Genomic DNA, 10,999 nt, shown 5'->3' with positions numbered 1-10,999 from the left:
GTATTAAAAAAAACTAAAGTGAGTTCGTAGACGGTGATGGCTCAATGTTTGGTTTGTAAGAGTTCGATTGCCGAACCAATTGAACTCAATTCGGTTGTCATTTTGTTCCAATTTGTTCGATTTATCAAGCGGGGAGGCCTGGAGGCTAGGCTCATGCAAACATAACCGATAAAAGCCAAATAAATCATTGACAAGATATAATCCAAAGTATCAAATCATATTTTATTTTTTTCTAACAATAAACTGCATCTTATATTACAATCAATATATTTGTTGATCTGTTGAATGTGTCACCATGTGTACCCTAAAGCAGGACATGCACAGGGAGAGGGAGGGTCAGCGGAAGACCCACATAAAATAAAGGTACGAAAGTGTACTTCAAAATAAAGAAAATAAGTATACTGTTGCAGCTAGGGCTAAAAATTCACCACAACTAGCGACAATGTCTTGCTATTATTACCTTTGCTTACAAGAAAACCTTACTTTTAAATCAACATTTGAATTTCAATAAAATAAATAAGACTTAACCATGGGAAACACACAGGGCAGTGATGACCTAGAAGACTAGCTGATGACCGCTTTCTCTGTGTAGAATACTATACTTGAGCATTGTCTTAAAAATATATCATATGGATTTTTTTGTGATAGGTGGGATTTTCATATTCTAGATAATTCTATATTTTTACCAGTATCTGGAAAGAAAAGGACACATTGTGAGAACGTTCACAACAATGAATCGATGCAAAGTTCTCTTTTCTGCAAGCTTTATCCCTTAGGCATGCTTGCTAATCAAAGGTTATACTTACTATGAAGATGGATTCTTTCATATTGTTCTAAGGGTCTCAGGATGAAAACAAATTGTTGTCCATGACCAGTCCCGACGAAAAGCCATCCTGGATGAATACAAAACGTGTTACACTTGAATGTTTATTAATAAAGACAGACAGAAAAACGGACAGACAGAAAGACGGACAGATGGACAGACAGACAGAAGTACGTACAGACAGACAGAAAGACGGACACAGACAGACGGATAAAAAGACAGACAGACAGAAAGACGGACACAGACAGACAGTCACAGACAGACAGACAGAAAGACGGGTAGACAGAAAGACAGATGGGCAGACAGACAGACAGACAGTACCTGCATAGCCTTCATCTGCCTATCAAATGATGTGTCTGAGCTTGCAGATCTTGACTCCAGGGGATCAAAGATGGGGTCTGCAAATGGGTCAAAACTCTGACCCTTGGAAAATGGGTTGGATTGGGTTGAAGAGGATGACTCCAGACTCAACAGATCTAGAACAAGAAACAAAATGAAAACCACTGGTTCACAATAGAAAAAAAACTTTTTTGTATCAAGTGGCTATAACATAACCAAGCACTGGGTCTCAGCAATGGAATGACCATGGAATTCTATCAACTCCAAACAGTACAAACTACAGTTAAAACTGAAAATCTTAGTGGTTTCTACATAAACAATCTTTGTCCTAATACAACTGCACTTGCCTGTACTAGCCTGTGCACTTGGCTGTGAGGGAGGAACTCTAGCAGTCGGTGAGGGTGTTGGGGCGCCTCCAGTGGCTGCCATTTTGGCAGCTTTTACGCTTTGTTTTGAAGGAGGTGGAGGAAGATTCGGCACAATGGCTGTCCTTGGAGCAGGACGTAGGCGCTCTGTACTCCCATTTGCTTTAGATGTAATATTGTTGTTATTATTGTTGTTTGGTGGGGCAACTTCAGCTGTTGGCTTTTGATCTAACAAGTCCAGACTGTCACTATCAAATGGTGATGAGAAAGGGTTGACGCTGGGTGACTGGTCATATGGAGGGGTCATACTACTGGTACTGTTTGTGGTGTAGGTTGAAGGTTGAGCATCAAACAGTGACGACAGCTGGTCACTCGTCGTGCTGTTTGTGGTGTTGGGTAAAGGCTGTGCATCAAACAGTGACGACAGCTGGTCACTCGTGCTGTTTGTGGTGTTGGGTAAAGGCTGTGCATCAAACAGTGACGAGAGCTGGTCACTCGTGCTGGCTTTTGGCTCTTGTGGATATGTTGATGACTGGTCAAATGGGTCAAATAGTTCCTGTGATGGCCTGGATGGTCTTGTCACTTTTGGGGGTGGTGCAATGCCTGGAATTGTCGGCAAGTCATCACCTAGCAGGTTGTCATTGTTGGAGCCTGTGCTTTGCTGCTGAGAGTAAACAAAAGGTGTTTCTTGGTCGAGAACTACCACAGCTGCCAATTTGCTCAAACTAGTCGGGAGTCACAATAAGTCACAATAAAACATTATCAGAGACAGATTGCTTTGCCTTGGTAGTTGGCAAGTTAATGACAATGTCATGGAGATATTATGTTTCTCGCATTGGTTTTAATTGGCCTACTTCACAAAACTGTCAAGTTGACCACATAAGCATGCATCACACTACATAGGTGAATCTTGCTGAACAGTTGAAAAAAGCCCCTTTCACTTACATATTATCACCACTTACTCCATTCTCTCCAGCGTTATTTCCTTGCTGTGCCTTTTCCAACTGAGCAATCTTCTGCTTGAGGGCTTCCTTTTCTGCCTCAGCCTCCTTGATCTGTTGCTGCATAGCTGTCATGTGTTTCGCACTGTGATCGACTTTCTCACTGCCTTTTCTCTCAAGGAACCGCCTGTACGCAAGGTCAAATGCTTGCCCAACAGTCAGAGTCAGTTCTTCAGCCTGTTTTATAGTGAAGACATTTTAGATTGGGAAATAACAGCCGTATGAAAATAACTTTCAGAACACAGCATGCAAAATAAATTGTGGGATATTTTTAACTGTTTAGACTTGATCCTCAGCTTGGATAATTAAAAAACTGCTAAATGTTACTTATCTATTTACATGTTTGCATTTGACAACCTCCATTTTTGTTAAGAACCTTTAGAAATTACCCTCACTTCTAGCCTACTTGTAGGCTTTGACAGTTTTTCTGGCATGGACACGGGGGTCGCATACCACGGCCGCCATCTTGGATAACGCGCTCCGCAGGGGGAAGGGGAGAAAAAAGGGGGAGGGGGAGAGGGGAAAAGAACGCCTACAGGATGTCTCGCCATTTTGTTCATAGATTTCAAACTTCGTCTGTATACGGACGTAGCGATCTGATTGGCTTATGACCTCCCATCACTCATCACTCCATAGCTTTTTCACATTCGCACTTTCAGTGCTAATTAAACGTAGCGATTACCTAGGAAGCAATCCAAAAAGCTCTAAACATTCTTCGTTTGAAAGCAAATCCGTTATTTTAAGACGAGCATGAGGCAGCTTTGAAAGCCTTGTTAGAAGACAAAGATTTGATAGCTGTGTTCCCGAAAGGATTCTGTAAAACCATGATTTTTTCGTTTCTGAGATTGCCTTTCGAGAGAAACATCACACAAACTCAGCATAATCAGCTTCTGTAGCAGACAAGTGGTATTCTTGAAGATTTAGGAACCGCCAGCGTTTATCTACTGTTCGGCTACGGTTCTTATTTCTATTCTTGTTTGTGAGTGCGATTTTCAATTCGAAATAAAACGTATGTGTTCTTCTAATAATCCTTCCGCATGGTTTGCAGACCCACCCCCAAAATTGTTGCACGAAACACAGAAACCCAAATTCCTCACCAACTCCCGGCAAGGGATTTCTTGTCGTAATATTCTTGTGTTCTTGCAGATTCTTGCAGTTTTCCCACGATGGCCTACCAAGGTCTATATTTAATTGAAAATTGAAAAGCCTACAACAGTTGTTTGCAAGTAATCCAACAGTCTTAGGTGCTATTTTTACGTTTTAGGGGAGATTAGCTACACCTTGCATTATTTACCTTTGTGCAGCGCTAAGATTTTAGTTCCATCTACGTGAGTTTGTTTTGTTTTGAATTGCACGCAGCACTTCGCGAGAATCAAATCAAATTAATCGAAAACGATTATGTGACATGTTATTTAGCTGTCAACTCTCCGTCACGTTATATTAGGGGTGTCGAATGAAAAAGGTGAGACATTGTGAAGGCGTTCTTTTCCCCCTCTCCCCCTCCCCCACGCAATTTTTCTCCCCTTCCCCCTGTGGAGCGTGTTATCCAAGATGGTGGCTGTGCTGCCTCATTTCCTGCTTTGGTTACTTAACAGGATTTCATGACATCTTACCCGTAAGCCCTTCTTTATAAAACATAGTTTATGCCAACAAAATTGAAAAAAAAAAGCAATGTATAATTAGGTAGACTTCCAATTCATGGCAAAGCTTTACAGTCAAAATAATGGATTGCATTGTGGTTGGCTAATGTTAATCCTTTATAATGGTAGTATTTTGACACACATTATTTAGAATAGTTGTCATATGATGGTATATTGGAAAATATTCTACTACTGCAGGGGCTTAATTGAGCAACTTACCAATCTCTCAGCCTCAAACACATAGCAAGTATGCTTAGGGGACGTCTTGTCCTTTGCAATGAATGCAAAGACACGCTTGTTTCTCTTATCATCAGCACAGTAGGAGATATGATGGAGAGGATATGAGTGCAACACTTCCTAAAACACAGATGGAAAGTATATCATTTGGCAGGGCTACTGGAATTACGTGCTTGTGCGGAAGCCTGTATTTTGGCTTTCTCCTGGTAATCCGCGTCATCCACAAATTTCCGCGTAATCCGGCGTGATTTGAGTAATTTTGAAAGACAAAACATTCAAGTGCACAGCTGATGTGTTCTTTTAGGGGTCTTACCTTTATTTCTTGTAAAAAAGACAGATATTCTTCGTAAGTGTGATATTTCGTACTGGATTTCGAAAACAAATAAAATGACTACATAGGTGCTCTTTGCTAAACCGTGAAGGCCTAGGACTAATCCAGCGTAATTTTGAGTTTTTTCTGCGTAATTCCAGAAGCCCTGATTTGGAGAGTGTATCATTTTCTAAATCCTTGTCTATTGTTATAATCATGCCTGATGTGTCCTTGGGATACATTTGAATCATGGTTACCCCAGTTTTACAGCCAACAAAGACATGTTTAAGACTTTTTCAGACCTATAAAACCAAAATAAGAACCTTTTAAAGGCTTACCGACATCTGTTGCTAAGGAAAATTGAATATAGCATAAAAGCCTTGTACAAAGTCATAAGGGTCTGATATTTGCCAAGTTGCACACCAAAAGTGTGCTGACAGTTATGATGACCTTACCCCATCACCTCATAATATGACGTCATAGATACAGAAAAAAAACAAATATTTCAAGTAAAATTGCTCAGAAATGAATATTGAATATGTTTTAAGAATCTTGAGAGATGGGCACATTAAGCCAAGCTTGCGAATTACGAATTTTGTGTTACGTATGTGCGCGCTGAATGCCAGCAGCTTTACAACGTTGTTACTGAGCAGACTAATGTCAGTACACCCTTAAACCTTTGAAACGTGAAATACAATTTAAGACAAGAACCCACAGAAACCAGAATAAATTCATTTTTTGCCCTACTTCAGGTGCATTCACATTTCCCTGGCACAATGGAGTATACTATTTCATCTTCATACATAAATGCACAATAAATAAATTCTGAATCTGCCAATATTCCAACGTTTACCATTTATCTATGTACCTTAGATTTTGAGTCTTCAATACTGACTCCATCTATGTTGATTTTCAGGTCAACTTTCCTTAGTTTGCTGGCCTTTGTTCCTGCTTCACTCTTCTTTATATGGTTAGCAAACTAAACATATAACAAAAAAAGCCCTTCAGTCTTAGTCAGGGCTTTCATTAACTTTCAGAGTAGGGGGTGGAGATTGATAAGTAGGGGGTGGAAGTTATTTTATCTTTTTAGTTCAAAACTTTAAAAAAAAGGTAGCCGGTGCCCGGTGGAAAATAGCAGGCACTTCTGCCGGCCGCCAGGGCCTAATGAAACCCCTGTTAGTGAGATAACCCAATAAAAATTCAATATCAAGTTAATGCACTTATTTACCTGAACTTTGGTTATAGCCTCCTTGATAACTTCAGTTCCCTTAGCTTCAGCTACCTCTGTCACTCCATAGAACTGGGAAAGAAAGATTAGAGCCAATCAACCAAATGCAAAACTATTATGTAAAGCTTGCTTCAGCAAAAAAACTAGAGTCTATACATTGCTCAAAATGAAACCTTTTCCTTAAAACAGATAACATTTGATAGAAGAAAATGAACTAAATACTAAAATAAAGAATAACTAATGCACAGGTCAATTGAAACCCCCACCCCCATGGTCCCAGGGAAGGGTGAGAGATTAGACTTTGACCCTGTACAAAACAGAGAAAAGCCCCCACCCCCTCAGGATGACATATAGGCAACTACCTGACATTTAATACAACAAGTCATCTGATATAAGCCTTTATCTTTCAAAGCCAGTAAACCTCAGCGAGTACATTTGTGCCCAAAACTATGAAATAACAGATTTTTTTTGATAAATGAAAAAAAGAAATCATCTTCTTCTAGTGTTAGTTATCATATGTATTTGTTTCGCACATTTCACCATGCAGCTTGCCACATACTAATACATGAAATAGCTTGCTTTTGAAGAAAAAGGGTCTCAAACCAGAAACTGACATGACTGTTGAAAAGTACATTTGTGACACTATTCACTTTTCCCAAAACCCCCGGGTGGGGACAATTCTTAGAGTCTAAAACTGTCAATTTCCCCACCCCCTCGGGACAGATTCATGCAAATGACATTTTTGGCAATAAAATGGAGGTAATTACAGGCGATGTAGAGGTGTTTTGGGACTTTTCTGCGAAAACAAAACCACCAAAGGTAAATTTGAGTTGCTCTTTATTGATCTACAGGGTATTATGTGTAAATTTTACTCGTCAAACCAGTTTTTCACTCACTTAATTCAGGATTAGCAAATCAGGGGATTACTTGGCTTTTGGAATAGGTTAGTTTTCCGTAGGTTAGCTAACCTATGATAAGCGAATTTTAACCCGTGATTAGGCGCTGATCTAGCGTTAAGTTAATTGGGCTTTCAGGAACCGGCCCCGGGACCATGGGGGTGACTATTAATTATAAAAGGTTAAACATATTTTAATATATCATTAATTTCATTTTTGTTAGGGTGGGGGTAAGGCATTCTTTGCAAAAAAAACTGTAGACTTTTTGTCAAGGCCAAGGGTACTTTCTTGTCTTTGTTTTGGTCAGATATTTTTAGAGACATTTTATTTTCGTAAATGGATAAAAAAGGAAGACTTGTTGCAAAAGTTTATATCCACAAGATCAACTTGAGTTTATAAATACATTTATTACATTTAACTTATTACAAAAAAGTTGTAATATTCAAGGTGTAATATTCAATATTCTAAAGAGATAATAAATATGTCTCTGTCAATAAATTAGCCATAGGATTAATTCAGGAATGCAAATAACAATGGCAATCGATGAATTTAATGATGCTGAAAACCCTAGACACTGATCCATGAATAAATACTGGCAAAATTCCAGATCAACGCTTAGCACGTTTTATCAAGTAGCAATACGCTTTGATAAATTTTCGCTGATTAGTGTTTTCCGCTTTTAAAAGTTATGTTTTGAGGCTTAATCTTGCCTGATGTAGCAATGTGGGAATTTAAAATCAAAACAAATGTATGACAAAGGTCAAGACGGAAGGTAAAAAACATACAAGCACAGGCGATTTAAACAAGAAAATACGCGTTCTGCACTTAGATAAGCGTTCATGGTGTTGAATCTGGGATGCGAGGAAGTAATGTAAAATACTGGTGGAAAACAATCTCCATTGCTTGATACTTGCAAAGTAGATACTCTATCCAGCCTTTATCATACAAGAGTCCTGACAAATAAACCCCGTTATTATCAATAAAATATATCTTAGGGGGAAGGGGGGAAATGAGGATCAATAAAACAAAAAATATATGCTATAAATAACAATACACAAAGAATGAATTAAGTCCCTGGACTTGGCGGGTTGAATGGAGCTTAAAATGCAACCGAATAAACACTCAACTCCGACGTCTGTCGTTGCATGTATCAGAGCACATTATAGTGAAGTCTCGCTGACAAAAATATCTAAACATCAACATGCACGTTGACGCTTTCTAGAGACGCTTAGAAGTCATAATTATTCCTGCATTGATGATTTGGGAAAGTTATGCTTCATCGCGATTTGGGACACCTTGAATGATCGACTTAGCAATATTCATATTCGCACGTGTTTTCTTGGAATATTCGCATTTTTTTTCGTCCAATAAATAGAAGTTACCACATTAGAGTATTTTAACAGCTCTCACCTTGACTGTGTACAAGACTGCAGCTTGTGTGAGGGATTCAGGGGCATGCAGCCATTGTTTGCCTTCTGTGGAACGCGGGGGAATGCACGTAAAGTGTCAACACGGACTTGCGCCTCCAAAAACATCGAAATATCATCACTATTTTGAACGGACAGGCTATAAAGAATACCTTACCTTGCTGCTTACCCTTCTTTGAAGCCCATTTGAGGACGGTAGACATGTTTGCAAGGAGAAAAAAGTGATTCCAGCGGATCAAGGTTCGTTATTTGAAGCGACAAAGCTGGCGATGTCCCCAGCCCTCAAACTCGAGAGGTAATGTTTACCAATGTACCTGGTCAGCGGTATGGTCATGTGGTCTCTCCCCCTTTGGACAAGACCTTGCCGTGGGGGGAGGGGCTGGTTTCAAACTGTTTTTAATAAGATAGGAAAACTTGATTAAAAAAACTTACAAATCAAATTGTTCCCAACGTTTACAAATAAAATCGATTGATTGATGGTACTTAGTAAACCTAGAAAAAGTGATTTCAGTATCAGAGAAGCTGTACACAGACAGGATATGAACGAAATTGTAGCCTGAGACTACAAATAGAGACTGTCGTCTATTTGTATCGACACTAAAATGTTGCGAGTAGTATAAGTTGACTTCATATGTGGAGTTTTTGTTGCTAAAATTAAATGCGGGTCTGTACAGGACCCGAAATGATCCCAGGACCCGAAACGATCCCCAAAAGTTCCCGGACTGATCCCGGGACCCGAAACGATCCCCAAGAGTCCCTGAAATGAACTCCAAGGAATTACAGTAATGGACAACTAAAGGAATGTGTAAGGATTGGCTTTCAGTTTTAAAAACATATGAAACATTTAGCTTTGTTTGTTTTATTAAAAGGAAATTTACATTAACTAAAACTATAGTATTAAGATTTTAATATACGACTGCGGGGGAAATCAGTGGTTGAGTCAGAAATTAACAATTCCTGTGATAGTAATTTGAAGAACCCGGCGTGGGTAAATAATTTTTACATAACAAGCCATAAAAGAAAGTCTTTACAGATAGGACATCCCGCTTTTCATAGGAAGCGAAATGTTTTAAAGTTATTTTTTGGCATGTTTGTTTTCGGTGAATGAAAGACCTATCATATCATGATATCATGCCGGGGTGTACGCACGACTATATGAGGGAATTCAAAACTCACATAATATTTCTTTCAACAAAAGCCACATCCTCTTAATATTTTGCATCGGTAGTAGAAGGGTTGTTCGAGTGTATTACTCAGTGTGCTTTTGTCATTCCATCTTCTCGGCCAAACCGGCTGCCTAAAATGTGTCGGTAAATATTCGCTCGTGTGGACAAGGATTTCGTGGTGAAATACATGTTTGTTTGTCAGATGAATAATAATTTTTAGGGGTGATGTTTACCGGAAATGAGACTCTCATTTATAGTGTCAGAGTCATGTGTCGGAACCGCAAAATGTTAAGAGTGTGATGGAAGGTCAAAAGTTTGGTTGATCTGAGCAAAGCTGTGCTATGTTTATGCTGTATTTGTTTTGGACTCTGTTTATGGGTTTAACGCCGGGCAATGTAATAAATAGAAGTATTGTGTTGTAATTTAATATTTTTAAGTCACGTTGTTTAGAAATCGAGTCGCTGTTAACCCTTTATTATGCTTCAAAATTGCAAGTGTTTCTTCTGCTTTCCCTTTGTCCATTACCGCAATTCCTTGGCGTTGATTTCGGGGACTCCTCGGTATCGGTTCGGGTCCGAGGATCAGTTGGGGAACTTTTGGGGATTGTTTCGGGTCCTGAGATCATTTCGGGTCCTGTACAGTTCCCTCAATTGGTAAATGGGGGAAAGCGACGTTACTATGCAAACTAAAAGGGAGGTCAAGAAAGGGTATGGTACATTGGGTGAAAGCGACGTTACTATGCAAACTAAAAGGGAGGTCAAGAAAGGGTATGGTACATTGGGTGAAAGCGACGTTACTATTCAAACTAAAAGGGAGGTCAAGAAAGGGTATGGTACATTGGGTGAAAGCGACGTTACTATGCGAACTAAAAGGGAGGTCAAGAAAGGGTATGGTACATTGGGTGAAAGCGACGTTACTATGCTAACTAAAAGGGAGGTCAAGAAAGGGTATGGTACATTGGGTGAAAGCGACGTTGCTATGCGAACTAAAAGGGAAGTCAAGAAAGGGTATGGTACATTGGGTGAAAGCGACGTTACTATGCGAACTAAAATGGAGGTCAAGAAAGGGTATGGTACATTGGATGAAAGCGACGTTACTATGCGAACTAAAAGGGAGGTCAAGAAAGGGTATGGTACATTGGGTGAAAGCGACGTTGCTATGCGAACTAAAAGGGAGGTCAAGAAAGGGTATGGTACATTGGGTGAAAGCGACGTTACTATGCGAACTAAAAGGGAGGTCAAGAAAGGGTATGGTACATTGGGTGAAAGCGACGTTACTATGCAAACTAAAAGGGAGGTCAAGAAAGGGTATGGTACATTGGGTGAAAGCGACGTTGCTATGCGAACTAAAAGGGAGGTCAAGAAAGGGTATGGTACATTGAGTGAAAGCGACGTTGCTATGCGAACTAAAAGGGAGGTCAAGAAAGGGTATGGTACATTGGGTGAAAGCGACGTTACTATGCAAACTAAAAGGGAGGTCAAGAAAGGGTATGGTACATTGGGTGAAAGCGACGTTTAGAATCCTCTAAGAGGATTTCGCTAGTCAGCGGCTGCACGTAGGCTAGCCA

The 10,999-nt window shown here is 39.7% G+C and overlaps 2 protein-coding genes across 4 annotated transcripts; one reads left to right on the top strand and one right to left on the bottom strand.

The window, feature by feature from the left end:
• Positions 1-198: 198 nt before the first annotated feature.
• Positions 199-8,582, bottom strand: LOC5521760 (cell death protein 6). Of its 3 annotated transcripts, none has more exons than XM_032366997.2 (10): positions 8,436-8,582; positions 8,250-8,314; positions 5,944-6,015; positions 5,584-5,694; positions 4,388-4,525; positions 2,490-2,705; positions 1,510-2,191; positions 1,145-1,299; positions 807-893; positions 199-692 (listed from the first exon to the last, which is right to left on the bottom strand). In XM_032366997.2, the coding sequence occupies exons 1-9, from the start codon at positions 8,467-8,469 to the stop codon at positions 843-845; spliced, it is 1,524 nt and encodes a 507-aa protein (XP_032222888.1). In that variant the 5' UTR covers positions 8,470-8,582; the 3' UTR covers positions 199-692; positions 807-842. The 3 variants fall into 3 exon arrangements, with proteins under 3 accessions (XP_032222888.1, XP_001641434.2, XP_032222887.1); XM_001641384.2 differs by having other exon boundaries at positions 8,424-8,580; XM_032366996.1 differs by having other exon boundaries at positions 1,510-2,188; positions 8,424-8,580.
• A 1,507-nt stretch (positions 8,583-10,089) lies between these two features.
• Positions 10,090-10,950, top strand: LOC125559165. Its single transcript, XM_048721222.1, has one exon. It carries the CDS (start codon positions 10,090-10,092, stop codon positions 10,948-10,950), a length of 861 nt encoding a protein of 286 aa, XP_048577179.1.
• Positions 10,951-10,999: the final 49 nt, after the last annotated feature.

Source organism: Nematostella vectensis, chromosome 2 (genome assembly GCF_932526225.1).
Source record: "Nematostella vectensis chromosome 2, jaNemVect1.1, whole genome shotgun sequence".
NCBI classification, from domain to species: Eukaryota; Metazoa; Cnidaria; class Anthozoa; order Actiniaria; family Edwardsiidae; genus Nematostella; species Nematostella vectensis.
Note: the sequence above shows the minus strand (reverse complement) of the source record. Positions and strands in the feature narration are given on the sequence as shown.